This window comes from Bombina bombina, chromosome 7, assembly GCF_027579735.1.
Source record: "Bombina bombina isolate aBomBom1 chromosome 7, aBomBom1.pri, whole genome shotgun sequence".
Taxonomy (NCBI): domain Eukaryota; kingdom Metazoa; phylum Chordata; class Amphibia; order Anura; family Bombinatoridae; genus Bombina; species Bombina bombina.
The window spans coordinates 102,855,227-102,874,191 of record NC_069505.1 but is presented as its reverse complement, the minus strand read 5'-3'; the positions used below and the strand labels follow the sequence as shown (position 1 = coordinate 102,874,191).

Below are 18,965 nucleotides of genomic sequence, written 5' to 3'. Positions count from 1 at the left end.
AAACAGATTTACGAGCCTGTAATATAGTATTAATCACTGAGTCAGAGAAACCTCTATGGCTAAGCACTAGGCATTCAATTCCCATACCTTTAAATTTAATGATTTGAGATCCTGATGGAAAAATGGACCTTGAGACAGAAGGTCCAGCCTTAATGGAAGTGGCCAAGGTTGGCAACTGGACATTCGAACAAGATCTGCATACCAAAACCTGTGAGGCCATGCTGGAGCCACCAGCAACACAAACAATTGCTCCATGATCATTTTGGAGATCACTCTTGAAGAAGAACTAGAGGCAGGAAAATATAAGCAGGTTGATAACACCAAGGAAATGTCAACGCATCCACTTCTTCCGCCTGAGGATCCCTGGACCTGGACAGGTAGCTGGGAAGTTTCTTGTTTAGATGAGAAGCCATCAGACCTTTTTCTGGAAGACCCCACATCTGAACAACCTGAGAAAACACATCTGGATGGAGCGACCACCCCCCCGGATGTAAAGTCTGACGGCTGAGATAATCCGCCACCTAATTGTCTATACCTGGGATATGAACTGCAAAAATTAGACAGGAGCTGGATTCCGCATAAGCAAGTATCCGAGATACTTCTTTCATAACTTGGGGACTGTGAGTCCAACCTTGATGATTGACATATGCCACAGTTGTGATATCGTCTGTCTGAAAACAAATGAACGGTTCTCTCTTCAACAAAGGCCAAATCTGAAGAGTCCTGAAAATCACACGGAGTTCCAAAATATTGATTGGTAATCTCGCCTCCTAAGATTTCCAAACCCCTTGTGCTGGCAGAGATCCCCTAACAGCTCCCCAACCTGAAAGACTCGCATCTGTTGTGATCACAGTCCAGGTTGGACAAACAAAAGAGGCCCCTTGAACTATATGATGGTGATCCAACCACCAAGTAAAAGAGTCGAACATTGGGATTTAAGGATATTAATTGTGATATCCTTGTATAATCCCTGCACCATTGGTTCAGCATACAAAGCTGAAGAGGTCTCATGTGAAAACGAGCAAAGGGGATCGCGTCTGATGCTGCAGTCATGAGACCTAAAACTTCCATGCACATAGCTACTGAAGGGAATAACTGAGACTGAAGGTTCAGACAGGCTGCAACCAATTTTAAACGTCTCTTGTCTGTTAGAGACAGAGTCATGGACACTGAATCTATCTGGAAACCTAAAAAGGTGACCCTTGTCTGAGGAATCAAAGAACTTTTTGGTAAATTGATCCTCCAACCATGTTTTCGAAGAAACAACACTAGTTGATTCATGTGAAATTCTGCAGAACGTAAAGACTGAGCTAGTACCAAGATATCGTCCAAATAAGGAAACACCGCAATACCCTGCTCTCTGATTACAGAGAGTAGGGCACTGAGAACCTTTAAAAAGATTCTTGGAGCTGTCGCTAGGCCAAAAGGAAGATGGACAAATTGGTAATGCTTGTCTAGAAAAGAGAATCTCAGAAACTGATAATGATCTGGATGAATCGGAATATGAAGATTTGCATCCTGTAAGTCTATTGTGGACATATACTGTCCTTGCTGAACAAAAGGCAGAATAATACTTATAGCCACCATTTTGAAAGTTGGTACTCTTACATAACGATTCAAAATTTTCAGATCCAGAACTGGTCTGAATGAATTTTCTTTCTTTGGGACAATACTCAGAATCCATTGATTTTGGACAAAATTTATCCAAACATCCTTGAAAAATCTTAATCTGCCGCGCCTACCAGCTGAGCTGGAATGAGGGCCGCACCTTCATGCAGACTTGGGAGCTGGCTTTGGTTTCTTAAAAGGCTTGGATTTTTTCCAATTTGAAGAAGGTTTCCAATTGGAAACAGATTCCTTGGGGGAAGGATTAGGTTTCTGTTCAATATTTTGTCGAAAGGAACGAAAACGGTTAGAAGCTTTAGATTTACCCTTAGGTCTTTTAACCTGAGGCAAAAAAAAACTCCCTTCCCTCCAGTGACAGTTGAAATAATCAAATCCAACTGAGAACCAAATAACTTATTACCTTGGAAAGAAAGAGATAGCAATCTGGACTTAGAAGTCATGTCAGCATTCCAAGATTTAAGCCACAAAGCTCTTCTAGCTAAAAAAGCTAAAGACATAAATTTAACATCAATTTTGATGATATCAAAAATGGCATCACAAATAAAATGATTAGCATGTTGAAGCAAGCGAACAATGCTAGACAAATCAGAATCCAATTCTTGTTGTGCTTAATGTTCCAACCAAAAAGTTGATGGAGTTTCAACATCAGCCAAAGAAATTGCAGGCCTCATAAGATGACCCGAATACAAATAGGCCTTCCTTAGATAAGATTCAAGTTTGCTATCTAAAGGATCTTTAAAAGAAGTACTATCTTCCATAGGAATAGTAGTACGTTTAGCAAGAGTAGAGATAGCCCCATCAACTTTGGGGATCTTTTCCAAAAACTCCAATGTAACTGCTGGCAAAGGATACCATTTTTTAAACCTTGAAGAAGGAATAAAAGAAGTACCAAGCCTATTGCATTCCTTAGAAATCATATCAGAAATAGCATCAGGAACTGGAAAAACCTCTGGAGTAACCACAGGAGGTTTATAAACAGAATTTAAACATTTACTAGTTTTAATATCAAGAGGACTAGTTCCCTCAATATCCAATGTAATCAACACTTCTTTTAATAAAGAACGAATATACTCCATTTTAAATAGATAAGTAGATTTGTCAGTGTCAATATCTGAGAAAGAATCTTTTGAATCAGATAGATTCTCATCAGGGGAGGATAATTCAGTATGTTGTCAGTCATTTTAAATTTCATCAACTTTATGAGAAGTTTTGAAAGACCTATTACGTTTATTAGAAGGTGAGATGGCAGACAAAGCCTTCTGAATAGAATCAGCGATAAATTATTTTAAATTCACAGGTATATCTTGTACATTAGATGTTGAAGAAACAGCAACAGGCAATGTACTATTACTATGGACACATTATCTGCATGTAAAAGTTTATCATGACAACTATAACAAACCACAGCTGGAGATATAATCTCCACAAGTTTACACCTAATGCACTTAGCTTTGGTAGAACTGTTATCAGGCAGCAGGGTTCCAACAGTGATTTCTGAGACAGGATCAGATTGAGAGATATTGCAAATGTAAGAGAAAAAAACAACAATATATAAAGCAAAATTATCAATTTCCTTATATGGTAGATTCAGGAATGGCAAAAAAATGCAAACAGCATAGACCTCCAATAGAGAAAAAAAAGGCAAGAGGCATATAGGAATTGGGTTTTAAATAGTGAAAATATTTGGAGCTAAGTATGACGTACAACACAAATAGAAAAAATGTTTGGCGCTAACAACATCTGGAAATGACAAACTCGTGTCATTGAAGACGCAACCTTGTGAAAGGACTCGGCGTCAACTAAGACGCCGGAAGTGACGAATTTGCATCATCGAACATAACTTTGCGCCAAAAATTCTTGCGCCCTCGCGAGCCTAATTTAAAATGACAGTCAATTGAAAAAGAGACTATACCCCAGGTAAGAAATACATTTTTTCTAAAAAATGCATTTCCCAGATATGAAACTGAAAACCTGAATCATGGCAAATATAAGTACAATACATATATTTAGAACTTTATAAAAATACATAAAGTGCCAAACCATAGATGAGAGTGTCTTAAGTAATGAAAACATACTTACCAAAAGACACCCATCCACATATAGAAGATAGCCAAACCAGTACTGAAACGGTTATCAGTAGAGGTAATGGAATATGAGAGTATATTGTCGATCTGAAAAGGGAGGTAGGAGATGAATCTCTACGACCGATAACAGAGAACCTATGAAATAGATCTCCCGTGAGGAAAACCATTGCATTCAATAGGTGAAACTCCCTTCACATCCCTCTGACGTTCACTGTACTCAGAGGAATTGGGCTTCAAAATGCTAAGAAGCGCATATCAACGTAGAAATCTTAGCACAAATTTACTTCACCACCTCCATAGGAGGCAAAGTTTGTAAAACTGAATTGTGGGTGTGGTGAGGGGTTTATTTATAGGCATTTTGAGGTTTGGGAAACTTTGCCCCTCCTGGTAGGATTTTATATCCCATACGTCACTAGCTCATGGACTCTTGCCAATTACATGAAAGAAATTATAAACAACACTATCCAAAATAAAAAAAAATAAACCTAATCCCTATGAAAATAAAAAAGCCCCCCCAAAATAAAAACACCCCCTAATCTAAAAATAGACTACCAATAGCCCTTAAAAGGGCTTTCTGTAGGGCATTGCCCAAAAAAAATCAGCTCTTTTACATTAAAGATAAACAAAGTCCCTCCTAACAGTAAACCACCCCCCCCCACCCAAAATAAAAATAAAAAAATAACACTAATAAACCTAAACTACCCATTGCCCCTAAAGGGGCATTTGTATGGGCATTCCCCTTAAAATGGCATTCAATTCTTTTTCACTGCCCTTAAAAAGGGCATTCAGCTCTTTTGCAAATTGCCCAATAAAGCTAAATCTAAAAAAAAAAAAAAAAAAAAAAAATTAAAAAAAAAAAACACTAAAGCCCCAAATAGGTACTCACGATTTCAGAAGTCCAGCTGAGAAGGTCTTCTTCCAGGCGGGTCCATCATCTTCATCCAAAGCAAAGGTGGTGTGGAGGTCCGGAGAGATCTTCCCAGATGTGGCGGTCTTTTCAGATGTGCGCGGAGCGAAGGTGGCGCAGAGCGGTCTTCCCAGATGTGGCAACCCTCTGCGGCGGTCCTCGGGAAAAGCGTGGAGGTTCCTCTTCATGCGATTGTCCGCCGCACACTGAAAACTGAATTCAAGGTACGCCATATTTATTGGGGTACCTTGCATTCTTATTGGCCGATTTTGAAAATTTCAGCCAATAGGATGAGAGCTACTGAAATCTTATTGGCTGATTTGAACAGTCAATAGGATTTCAGTAGATCTAAACCTATTAGCCGTTTTGAAAAATTCAGCCAATAGGAATACAAGGTACCCCAAATTGATTGCGGTACCTTGCATTCAATATTCAGGATACGACGGACATCGGATGAAGAGGAGCCTCCATGCCGCCAAGGACCACAGCTAAGACTGCCGCCACAGATAACCACGGCCGAGGATCGCCACATCTGGGAAGACCGATCCACGCTGCCTTCGCTGTGGATGAAGATGATGGACCCGTCTGGAAGAAGACCTTCTCTGCCGGACTTCTGAAACCCTGAGTAACTATTTGGGGCTTTAGTGCTAGTTTGTTTTGTTTTTTGGGGGGGGTTGTTTTTTTTTAGATTAGGGTCCATTGGGCAATGTCAAAAAGAGCTGAATGTCCTTTTAATGGCAGTGAAAAAGAGGCAATGCCCATACAAATGCCCCTTTAGGGGCAATGGGTAGTTTAGTTTATTAGTGTTATTTTTGTTTATTTTTAATGTAAGAGAGACGATTTCTTTAGGGCAATGCCCTACAAAAAGCCCTTTAAAGGGTTATTGGTAGTTTAGCATTCGATTAGGGGGTGTTAGTTTAGGTTTATTAGTATTATTTTGGATAGCTTTATTTATTTTTTTCTGTATTTTTAGTTTTTTATAGCTTGGTGGGTTACATTTTTAACACATACACACACACATATACATATATATATTTAAAAATATATATACATACACACACGTCTTGATTTTCCTGGGTGCCTAAGCAACACTGGTGTTCTAAAAACAGGGCATAAAGCTTTTTTAAAATTTGGGGTTCCTGAAGCCCCTCGTAATATCACCAAACACAGATGACTAAGCAGTAGTAGAGTGCTTGTGGCTCATCTACCGGTAAACAAGAATTCTCGGGGAAGCCTTCCTGAGCCATTTGTGCATTATTGTGTAGAAAGCTAAAAGTAGCCCAATTCCTGTGGTTAAGAAAGCGCATTGTAAAAAGCCAGGGTGGCAGGTTTGGTGAAACAAAAGCAGTATGTGCTGAGCAGCACTGTATAAAGCTGGGGTTGCAGATTTTAGCAATAACAGCAGTGTGTGAGGACAGTTGGCACCAAGTAGGACTCTAGAGTAACTGCAGTTAACCCACAGACACCAATGAATATTCCATATGCCTGCATTGTATAAATAAAAAATCAATGTCTGCATATGTTTAACAAATGCCATGGTCTCTCTACTTTCACAATGTAGGAAACTTAGAATTTAAACAATGAAAGGTTTTTGTTTTTATTTGCTTTCACTAGATGCTTAAAGGGATATAAAAAAAAAAAAAAATTACTTTCATGATTCAGACAGAGCATACAATTTTAGGCAACTTTCTAATTTACTCTTATTATCAATTTTTCTTCTTTCTCTTGGTATATTTATTTTTAAAAGCAGTAATCTAAGCTTAGGAGCCGGCTACATTTAGCCACCAATCAGCAAGTGCTACCCAGGTGCTAAACAAAACAAAAATAGGCTGGCTCCTAAGCTTACATTCCTGCTTTTCAAATAAATATACCAAGATAAAGAAGAAAATTTATAATAGGAGTAAAATAGTAAGTTTCTTAAAATTGCATGCTCTGTATGAATCATGAAAGAAAAAAAAATGAGTTTCATATCCCTTTAATATAATACACACAAACACACAGTACTTGCAAAACGTTTAGGCAGGTGTGAAAAAATGCTGTAAGAATGCTTTCAAAAATAGAATTTTATTGTTTGTTTTTTTTTATCAATTAACAAAATGCATAGTGGGTGAACAGAAGAATCTAAATCAAATCAATATTTGGTGTGACCACCAAAATGCTTCAAAAAAGCATCAATTCTTCTAGATACACTTGCAAAAAATCAGGGATTTTGTAGGCATATAGACAGAAGAATGATTAAACAATTATATCAAACAGGTGCTAATCATCAATTTAAAATGTAGGTTGAAAGACAAACATTAACTGAAACAGAAACTGCTGTTTAGGAGGGATACAACTGGGTGAGGAACAGCCAAACACAGAAACCATGGCAAGACTGAGCACAGTAACAAGACACAAGGTAGTTATACTACATCAGCAAGGTCTCTCCAAAGCATGAAAATACAGGAACTGGGGTGCATAAAAATGGCAGCAGGTGTAAAAATTAAAACCATTTTATTAAAGTCAAAATAGCTATGTGTTTCTTAGCCTTCCTTGGACTGTTACCTCAAGCTAATAAATATACAAATCCCAACTAAATATAGGAATAAAACACTTCAGTTAGTAAACACAATATCAAACACCTGTATATTAATCCGAAATTAATGGCCCCTCCTTGTAGGTGTTCATTGTGATAGATTTAAAGGGACAGTGTACACATTAGTCATTTTAAAGTCTTACCTTAGCTTAAGCTCCAAATAGCCTCCTGCAGCTTGTCTATATTATGCAGCAGGAACAGTAAAAAAGTTATTTTAAAATGAATATTGTTTCTTGCCACTTTGAAGTTGCTGCCAAGCTCTGCCCACTGATGACATCACAATCTGGGCTGTATATGGGCTCCAATAACAAAAAGCTCACTAGTTGGATTCAACAGACTGTCAAAGCTATTCAGCAGAGTGCCTACATGCAGCCCAGATCGTGATGTCATCAGTGGGTGGAGCTTGGAAGCCATTTCAAAGTGGCCAGAAGCAATAATAAATTTTAAAATCAATGTTTTACTGTTCCTGCCGCATGATATAGACAAGGTGCAAGTAACTATTTGGAGATTTGTATTTAACAAATACTTAGCTTCTTCTCCTGAAACACTGGATCGCCGATCCCCTGCCTGCTTCCTCCAATCACGGCGTGGACTCACCAGATGAACGCTACTGGGGAGGAAGCCGTGATTGGAGAGAGACGATTTCCTCATTGCTGATGAGGTACAGAGGAGCGGCAGGCGTGAGAACAGCGATCCGGTGTTTAAGGAGAAGAAAGTAAGTATTTGTAAAATCCGGTGCAATGTAAACTTTCATGAATGGAAGTGTACCTATTTTTAATAGTTTTTTTTAAAAAAAAAACAAGGCACTGATTCATGAAAGTTGACATTCACTTTAACAAACACAAAATGTCAATAAAAATATTTGTCTATATAAATACACATGGAGCGTATTTTGTTAGCTAAAGTAGTATTTTTTTATAATATTTTTATTTTGTGCTTGTTACATTTTGGATTAATATACAGGTGTTTTTGGTATTGTGTATCCTATCAGAAGTGTTTTATTCCTATATTTAAAACAAGTGTGTATTTGTATTTTTTCTCAGGCTGAGAAATGTGTCCTTTTTGTGATTCTAATAAAAAGTGTTTTTACACTTGCTGCTTGAGACCTTTTGCTGACTGCTTTTATGCTAGTTGAGACATATTCAGGTTCCAGCATTACGTGGGTTCAGTCTGCTGGGCGACTGAGGTTCCAGTCTGCGGTTTTAGCACATGGGAGGTGCTTCCGTCTTGTGAGTGCCTTTATACCACCTTGTCTTGTTATCCTATTTAGACTGTACTAAGCTATTTGGCGCCCTTGTTCCTTTGTTCTTCATAGAGTTCTCCAAGATGTTTAGAACAACCTACCTGCTGAGTTCCTTAAAAAAACTGTGTGCAAGTGTACCTAGAATTGATGCTGTATTAAAGGCAAAGGGCGGTCATACCAAATATTGATTTGATTTAGATTTTTCTTCTCTTTACCCATTTTGCATTTTGTTAATTGATAAAAAAAATAACTTAAACATTTCTATATATGAAATCATTCTTACTTACAGTATTTTTTCATAGTACTATTTCATACTATTTATACAGTACTTTATATATTTTTATATTACAAAACGAACCTGCTCACCACATGCAACATTTCTGGCTTCTATTTAACCTGACCCTTGGACTTTAAACAGATTTTCAAGCCCTGACCAAAACACCAAGATTTGGGAATATATACCAATGTATTCTATTAACCCCTTAAGGACCAGGCATTTCAGACAAAAACTTCCCCAAAAGACCAGAGCATTTTTAGCATTTTTGCCATCACTACATTTAAACAGAAATAGAGCCTTTTTATATTTACCAATCGCAACTATATATATATTTTTTTTAGTAGACAACCCAAGGTATTGATCTAGGACCATTTTGGTATATTTCATGACACCATTTCACCGCCAAATGTGATAAAATAAAAAAAAATCGTTTCACTTTTTCACAATTTTAGATTTCTCACTGAAATTATTTACAAACAGCTTGTGCAATCATGGCACAAATGGTTGCAAATGCTTCTCTGGGATCCCCTTTGTTCAGAAATAGCAGACCTATATGGTTTTGGCATTGCTTTTTGGTAATTAGAAGGGCGCTAAATGCCGCTGCGCACCACACTTATGCCCAGCAGTGAAGGGGTTAATTAGGTAGCTTGTAGGGTTAATTTTAGCTTTAGTGTAGAGATTACCCTCCCACCTGACATACCACCTGATCCCTGCCTGACCCCTCTCAAACAGCTCTCTTCCCCCCCCCACCACCTCACAATTGTCACTGCCATCTTATGAGATATAAATGTGCCAGCAACATAGATATGGCCATGGGGAACCATGCCGTAACCTCTGGAGAAAACAAGCCGCCTTCTGGAGAAGGAGCAACGGCCATAGGGACACCTGCTTGCGTGGCGAAAGAAAGTTCTGGGGCACACGCCTCACTGGACTTGGAATCCTTAGGGGCGGACGGCTCAACGCACTCTACGCTCCCTTAATCGGGGGAAGAGAGTACTCTAGTACGGCAATCGGAACATAACTGATGGGCATGGATAACACGGGCCATTTCATACTCCTCACAAATGTATACTCCGAATCGGAGATGTCTGTCTCTAAAAAAATCAGAATCCTCCATAACTTGGAGATTGCAAATATGGACAAAAACTAAACGGCACCTTACACCCCCAATGGCTGGGGCACTCACCACCTACTGTGAACCAGACAACCAACAAACAGATTCTCTTTGTCACTCGGTCAGAGTACAGAAATGGAAATACAACGTAACTACACACGGTGTCATGCGGTACACCGTGTAAGCTTAGTAAAAAAAAAAAAAAAAAAAAAAAAGCGCCAGTCCAAAAAAAGACTGCGCAGTCTGATGATAAGGTTGCTATGTTCCGAATAGCCCTGAGCCCAAGCATCACTACACATTAGCACACAGTATCACATAAACATGATTAAAGTCTCCCCTGTTCAATAACCCCCCACAGGACATATCCATAAGATAAAAAGGAGTCCCACTGGGACCCTGAATTCTTTGGTTAACATTACATTGCCATATTGAAATAAAATGAAACGATCTTACCGGAATCTACGCCGTGGAACAGGAACACGGCTCTTCAAGTGTGACAGATAGTAGCATCGCTTCTGACATGGACTTGAGTGAATTAAGGCAGGCAGTGAAACTAGTCAACGCTGATTGCCAAGGAGCTGTTAACCTGAGTCGGGATTGTTTCACAGAGACACTCCCTGCATCTCCTGACTCTAACTTTCACCCATGCTCTCACTGAGAGGCTGACAGGATTACTTAAAACTCCAGTCCCATTTCGAAGAGAACTACCCTCCATAAAAGACTATCTTTAAACTTCTGACACTTCTCTGCCAAACTCCTGTGAAGAAAGGCAAAGAATGACTGGGGGATGAGGGAAGTGGGGGAGGTATTTAAGCCTTTGGCTGGGGTGTCTTTGCCTCCTCTTGGTGGCCAGGTTCTGAATTCCCAAAAGTAATGAAAGCAGCTGTGGACTCTTCCTGTTTAAGAAGAAAATTTGTATTTGCTCTGTGAAGCCAGGATGTATGAGGTCTGACATGAACAACAAAGGCCAGATCACTTGACAGCTACAAGGTCATAAAATCCTTAAAGTGAATGTAAAGTGAGAAAGTGCATGGTTTTTAAAAAATACTCTTTAAAACAGGGGCACTTTCATTCATTAAATTTTACATTAAAGTGACTTTTAAAAAAAAAAAACCTTTTTCCTTATGAAACAAGACCGGCGATCCTCCGCCCGCAGCTCCTGCTGTACCTAGCATATCGATAACGAATCCAGCTTCTTCCAATCGTTGCATGGCCTCATGAGCTGGAAACCTTGGGTTGCACACAATGACTGGAGGAAGCTGGATTCGCCATTGCTGTGCTAAGTACAGCAGGAGCTGCGGGCGGCAGATCGCCGGTCTGTTTTCATGAATAAAAGATATTTTTTTTTTTTTTTTTAAAAGACGCTTAAATGTAAAGTTTAATGAATGAAAGTGCCCCTGTTTTTAAGAGTATTTTTAAAAACCGGCACTTACTCATTAAACTTTACATTCTCTTTAATTTAGACGGCAGGACGTTTCTCTTTCAAACAAGTGTTCTTATGATATATTTAAAGAGTCAGCGTGAACTAACATGGTCAGATCCCTCAAAAATAAGCTGTAAATACCGGCTACCTAGGTTCACAAGTGATAGGTGTATTTATGTAGTATTATTGACAATCACCTGTATCCTATAGGTACAGGAAGCCATCGGTCGAAATAACAAATGAATAAAATAAAGATTTTGTGGACCAAACGTTGTGTCAAGTCTTAATATCTAATAGTCCATAGAATTTCCTAGAACACAGCAGGATTATAAATGTTTTGAGGTTTGCCCCCTCAACCATAACTAGATCCTTTTTATATTAAGAGGACTGATGACAGTTCTGAACTGTCATGACTTAAAACGAGCAGCAGGAGCGATCAGAGATCGCTTCCGCCGAAATCCCGCTGTTACTATCTGCCAGGCATGTGAGGCAGATAGTAAGACAATTATTATGTTTGTGACAGTGTTACAATGTCACTATTGATACATTTTAAAAATATATATTTTGAAACAGCAATGTCCTACTTGTACTTATAGCCCTATAACTTGCAAAAAAAGCAAAAAAGCATGTAAACACTGGGTGTTTTTAAACTCAGGACAAAATCTATTTAGCAGTTTTTTTAATAAGCTTTTGTAGATGAATATAAGATTTTTCAAGTAAAAGTAAAAAAACATGGGTTTTTTTTTCAATTTTTCACGTATATGACATGATACAAATAATGTTATGTAAGGAAAGCCCTTCTTGTCCTGAAAAAAAACAATATATAATTTGTATAGGAACAGTAAATGAGAGAGGGGAAAATTACAGCTTAACACAAACACCACAAAAGGGTTAAAACAGCATTGGCCCTTAAGAGGCTAAAAAATTTTTTTATTAAGAATAGAAATAGGTTATGGATATGCTTGTGGGGACAAACATTAATGAGTTTATAATTCTGATGTGTTCTAGAACAGGGCTAAAGAAACCCAGGAGCCAGAGATCTGACTACTAGAATTTTACCCCTGGCTCCTAACATTGGGTTATTTTCCATTTATCTATAAACAAAAAACACTATCTGGCTCTTAAATATTCTTACTGGCCCCTACATTTGAAACAGATTTGTTGACCCCTGTTCTAAAAACCAACATGAACAATGTTCCTATAAAACTTAGCAGACAAACTAACGAGGAGCAAGGTACATTTTTTAGAAGCCAGAAAAGGGTGTTTCTACGTAAAATAATGCAAGACGCTACATGCCAAAAGCAAAATTAAAGAAGCTGTAGCTTCCTTGTATTTATCAAGCCCTGAATCATTGCCAATAAAATATTGTGCCTCACACATACAGTATAGTGCTTGTGACATCACATGACATCACCAAGCATGCCCCATATCTAAGGCTGGCTGCATGTAAACTAGTAGCTTATCTTTAAATGTTAAAATAACCAATTATAAAATTGCTTTAGTAGTACAAATAAAAAAAAATGTTTTGTTTCCCTTTCATGGTTCTACAATTAAAGTGAATGTAAATTTTGATGCTAAAATGCCCGGTTTTTAAAAATTTGATTAAAAACAGGGGCACTTTAATTCATCAAAATTTACATTTCACTCCTGTTGTGAAGAAAAAAAAAAAAAAAAAAAAAAAAAAACGTACCTTTTAATCTTGACAGCAGCTCCAGCTTCCTCCGCATGTCGCAAAGCTTCTTCCTGGGTCTAAAATGAGGAATCCGGCTTCCTCCAATCACAACATTGAATCAGACACTGAGGGGGGGGAGCCGTGATTGGAGGATGATCTATCCATCATTTCTGACATCAGAAATGGCTTGCGACGACCGGAGGAAGCTGGAGCTGCTGTCAATTTTAAAAGGTACAGGGTTTTTTTCACAACAGAAGTGAAATGTAAATTTTGATTAATTAAAGTGCCCCTGTTTTTAATCAAATTTTTTAAAACCGGCACTTTAGCATCAAAATTTACATTCACTTTAGCATTAAAAAATAATCTCTAAAGCTCTCCCTCAATCCTGTATCTGGAGGGGGGGGCACAGCTCGGGCAATAATCCTACTGCAAAACTTTTCAAGTAAACATTGCTACAGACTGTACAAATTGTTTACTATATTTAGCACGTCATCAAGCACTAACACAAGAAAAAAAAAGAGCAAAAACAGTTACAGACTTGGCACTACATTTTACACAACATGACAGTGCAACAAAAATCTATCTTAACAATATACACAACTTTATCTATAACAATCCGCTATACAATGTGAAACACAAATAAAAACTTCAGACTTTAACTCAATATATTATTATACTTTATAAAGCACCAACATATTCCGCAGGGCTGTCCATGGGTACAATTAATATAGTAAAACAATGATAAAATACTTGTAAGAGACAAGACAGAATTTGACAAATACAGGACCAATTGAGGGCCCTATTAGAGTGGGAATTTACAATCTGTAAGGGTAGGAGGGTGAGAAACAGGAGGTGAGGACTGCAAAGGTGAGAATGATGTTAAAAGGGAGTCAAGTCCAAAAAAACTTTCATGTTTCAAATAGGGTATGTAATTTTAAACAACTTTCCAATTTACTTTAATCACCAATTTTGCTGTGTTCTCTTGGTATTCTTAGTTGAAAGCTAAACCTAGGAGGTTCATAGGCTAATTTCTTAGACCTTGAGTGTTTTTCACCACTAGAGGGCATTAGTTCACGTGTTTCATATAGATAACATTGAGCTCATGCACATGAATTTAACATGGAGACAGCTCTGATTGGCTAAAATGAACGTCTGTCAAAAGAACTGAAATAAGGGGTCAGTTTGCAGAGGCTTAGATACAAGGTAATCACAGAGGTAAAAAAGTGTATTTCTATAACCGTGTTGGTTATGCAAAACTGGGGAATGGGTAATAAAGGGATTATCTTTCTTTTTAAACAACAAAAATTCTGGTGTTGACTGTCCCTTTAATTCTGCGGTGAATGGGGAATTAGTGAAAGGATTCAAGATAAGGTGCAGCAGATACAGAGCAGTGGGAAAGGTGGATTAGCCTGAAAGAGGCATTTAGGATGGATTGAAGGGGGAGAGAGCAAGGCCAGTGAGTAGGTTAGTGCAGTAGTCAATATACTGACTGGCCTGTAAATGTGTCCACCCTGAGATAAAAAAAGGTCATCCATAATCTCAGATCAACACTAGAAGCATTTCTTGTCTTTCTGTCCATATATCACAATTAGCTGTAACTGTACAGAACGCTTTCTCTAGTTCTCTTTCCTGTTTTTCCATAGTGGCCAAGCTTCTCAGTGCATGTCTCCATCACACTCTCCTGTCTTCCTTCATGCACAGGTCCCAGACCCCAGACACTCTACCATGTACCTTAAGAGACTCAGTCCCTGGCTCAATCCCTTCTGTACCGTCTCCATCCCATGTCCCCCAGTCTCTAGCTCTTCCCCTGTGTCCCCAAGTATCTACGTCCCTGCCTGTCAGCCCTTAGCTATCCCCCTTTTGTACCACAGTTTCTCAGCCACTGGGCTTTGCACCCCTGTGTACCCCAGTATCTTGGCTCTAAACCTCTGTAGGTCTCACACTCCCTGGCTTTCCCCCTGATTAGCCTGTCCATCTCTGGAGTCTTTAAAGGGGCAGACAAGTCCAAAAAAAACTTTCATGTTTCAAATAGGGCATGTAATTTTAAACAACTTTCCAATTTACTTTTATCACCAATTTTGCTTTGTTCTCTTGGTATTCTTAGTTGAAAGCTAAACCTAGGAGGTTCATATGCTAATTTCTTAGACCTTGAAGGTTGGCTCTAATCTAAATGCATTTTGATAGTTTTTCACCACTAGAGGCCATTAGTTCACGTTTTTCATATAGATAACATTGAGCTCATGCACGTGAATTTACCATGGAGACAGCTCTGATTGGCTTAAATGCAAGTCTGTCAAAAGAACTGAAATAAGGGGGCAGTCTGCTGAGGCTTAGATACAAGGTAATTACAGAGGTAAAACGTGTATAATTATAACTGTGTTGGTTATGCAAAACTGGGAAATTGGTAATTAAGGGATTATCTACCTTTTAAAACAACAAAAATTCTGGTGTTGACTGTCCCTTTAAAAGGGACAATGAACCCAATTTTTTTCTTTTGTGATTCAGATAGAGCGTGCAATTTTAAGCAACTTTGTAATGTACTCCTATTATCAATTTTTCTTCGTTCTCTTGCTATCTTTATTTAAAAATGAAGTCATCTAAGCTTTTTTTTTTTATTCAGACCTCTGGACAGCACTTTTTTATTGGTGGATGAATTTATCCACCAATCAGCAAGAACAACCCAGGTTGTTCACCAAAAATGGGCCAGCATCTAAACTTACATTCTTGCATTTCAAATAAAGATACCAAGAGAAGAAAGACAATTTGATAATAGGAGTAAATTTGAAAGTTGCATGCTCTATCTGAATCATGAAAGAATAAATTTGGGTTCAGTGTCCCTTTAAGTTTCTGGCTCTGTCCCCGTGTATCAGTCTCTAAATTTCCCTTTCCCCTAATGGCCAGTCTCTCAGACTCTGGCTCTAACCCCAAGCCCAGTTTCTGTTTCTCACCCTGTGTGCCCAGTCTGTTTCTTTCCCTGGGTGCCATTCTCTCAGTCTCTGGCTCTACCATTGTGCCCAGTCTCTCAGACTCTGGCTCTACCCTTGTGCCCAGTCTGTTTCTTTCCCTGTGTGCCAGTCTCCCAGTCTCTGTTTCTCACCCTGTGTGTCAGTTTCTACCCTTGTGCCCAGTCCCTGTTTCTCATCCCGTATGCCAGTCTCTAAGACTCTGGCTCTACCATTGTGCCCAGTCTCTGTTTCTCACCCTGTGTGCCAGTCTCTCAGTCTCCGGCTCTACCCTTGTGCCCAGTCTCTGTTTCTCACACGGTGTGCCATTCTCTCAGTCTCTGGCTCTACCCTTGTGCCCAGTCTCTGTTTCTCACACTGTGTGCCATTATCTCAGTCTCTGGCTCTACCCTTGTGCTCAGTCTCTGTTTCTTTCCATATGTGCCAGTCTCTCAGTCTCTGGCTCTATCCTTGTGCCCAGTCTCTGTTTATTTCCCTGTGTGCGATTCTCTCGGTCTCTGGCTCTACCCTTGTGCCCAGTCTCTGTTTCTCACACTGTGTGCCATTATCTCAGTCTCTGGCTCTACCCTTGTGCTCAGTCGCTGTTTCTTTCCATATGTGCCAGTCTCTGGCTCTACCCTTGTGCCCAGTCTCTGTTTATTTCCCTGTGTGCGATTCTCTCGGTCTCTGGCTCTACCCTTGTGCCCAGTCTCTGTTTCTCACACTGTGTGCCATTCTCTCAGTCTCTGGCTCTACCCGTGTGCCCAGTCTCTATTTCTTTCCATATGTGCCAGTCTCTGGCTCTATCCTTGTGCCCAGAATCTGTTTCTTTCCATGTGTGCTAGACTAGTCTCTGTTTCTCACCTTGTGTGACAGTCTCTGGCTCTACCCCTATGCCCAGTCTGTTTCTAACCCCATATACTTATCTATCAGTCTCTGGCTCTAACCTTGTGCCCCGTGTCTTTTTATCCCGTGTGCTAGTCTCTCTGTCTCACCTTCTGTGTGCCAGTTTCTGGCTCTAAACTTCTGCACAGTCTCTGTGTTACACCTGTGTGCCAGTCTTCATCTCTAGCTCTACCCTTGTGCCCAATTTCTAATTCTCCCCGTATGTGTTAGTTGCTCAGTCTCTGGCCATTTACATACATGCCCAGTCTCTGTTTTTCCCTGTGTGACAGCCTCTCATTTTCTGGGTCTACCCTGTGTGCCAGTTTCTCAATCTCTGGCTCTACGATTGTGCCCATTCTCTGTTTCTTCCCGCGTGACAGTCTCTCAGTATGACTATCCTTTTAAGCACTGTCTTCCAACTCCTGATTCGCCGTACGTATAAACATCTCCCGGTCCCCTTCTTCGCCCGCCTCTTACCTGCTGTTGTATCTTGCCATCTTCAGTGACAACCCAGTGCGTAGTAGCAGCACTTGAACCTATGATACATAGGACACATAAAAGTCCAAAAAGCGTAGTGGAAACATTTGACAGGTGTACGGTAACAGTAATTTTAGGGCAGCAGAGTCCGATCCTGCTGTCCGCCATCATGTATAATGACATCACTTCCGTCTCACAGCGGAACAGGCCGCGGACGCCATCTTGGAGGAGGAAAGGTGTGGCACACCTCTGTTTTGATGCAGTATGTGTAGGCTTACCAGAAGTCCCACTTTTACTGGGATTGTCCCGGTTTGGAGGCGCTGTCCCAGTGTCCCACCCAGTTGTTCATTCTGTCCCAGTAGGGTTGCCACCTCCAGGTTTCAAATCATGTGTCCGGGTTTCAGACCACCTGAAACCCGGACACATTATTCAAAATGACTGGACTGGGGCTCTCCAGCATAGTTGGATGCTGGTACTTTGTTACATACAGCCCGGCTTAGCTTAACGTTTGTGTCCTTCAAAGTTTACATTTAGTAATACAGGCTGAGTGAGCAGCGTAAGTTTATTTTAAATTTTGTAGTACTACTTGGTTTTTTTTTCTAAGAATTTAACACCTTCTCCCCCCCGACCCTTGGTGTCATTGCCGGTAATACACCTTTAGGGGAATCATATGGGTATGACTAGGAAGTACAGACAGGCAGGATTTTTGATTAGCAGGAGAGGCCGCTTCAAGCTTACACACCAAACTCCGGTGATCGACTCCCAGATGACGTCACTAACACTAACGCTGAGGCTTCCGGATTTCAGTTTACACACACTATTGCTTGCGGTGATCAGGTGCAATGCCCATGAAGCAACGGATTACTTGCCAATAATGTCCAAAAAGAAAAAGTTCTGGCAGCACATAGTAGTGATAAAATTTTTCACTTTATTAAGCAATCTTACAAGCACACAGGTACATCATGGAGCGAACGGCTGACGCGTTTCACGCCCCCTAGTGGCGCTTCATCAGACACAACAGGTGTTCTAGCCACAACCTTCTTATACACAGGTAGTGGGCAGGTACATATTTTAACCCTTCAATGTCACAATCAAACACAGTAAACATTAAAAAGGATACTTAAAGGGACAGTATACTGTAAAATAGTTTTTCCCTTAATGTGTTTACAATTGCTTTTTTTACCAACTGCAGAGTAAAAAATGTATGAAAATTAGCTTTTTAAGGTTTATTTCTGTATATTAAAGCTCTGATTTTGTGTTTTGAAGCCACAGCCTAATAAAATAGGTTGAGCTTGTAGGTATAATCAGATCTCATTACTGTATCACATTGTGCACATATACCTGCTTCTTTATCTTATATCTGTCCTTAAAACAATCACCAATACTTTGAGAGAACAATGGAAAATCAACATTTTATTACCTTATCTCTGCTTTATCACACTGCGAGTGTAATTTCTTCTGCTGGCTGTGTTTACAAAGCTTATCTATAGCTGGGTACGCGCGGCCACTAACTTTCAGAATAGGTGGGGATACCACATGCTAAATTAACAATTTCAAATGCCAATATAAGGGTAAAGGAGCTACTTGTAAACAATTTAATACACTCCAGCAGGTAAAGTTGATTATTGGGAACAAATTAAAGGGGAGAAATTTTTTGAGTAAACTGTCCCTTTAATGACAAAATATGCTACAGTTCACAATGTCACACAACCCTCATATAACCCTTATCAAGGAAAGAAA

The 18,965-nt window shown here is 39.5% G+C and overlaps 1 protein-coding gene across 1 annotated transcript in view; it reads right to left on the bottom strand.

Annotated features, from left to right (window-relative positions):
• Positions 1-17,401, bottom strand: part of TTC17 (tetratricopeptide repeat domain 17) — a 327,287-nt gene extending 309,886 nt beyond the window's left edge. Inside the window, exon 1 of the mRNA XM_053689293.1 lies at positions 17,226-17,401. Within this exon, the coding sequence (XP_053545268.1) occupies positions 17,226-17,396 (171 nt within the window). The 5' untranslated portion in view covers positions 17,397-17,401. The remainder of the gene's footprint in view (positions 1-17,225) is intronic.
• Positions 17,402-18,965: the final 1,564 nt, after the last annotated feature.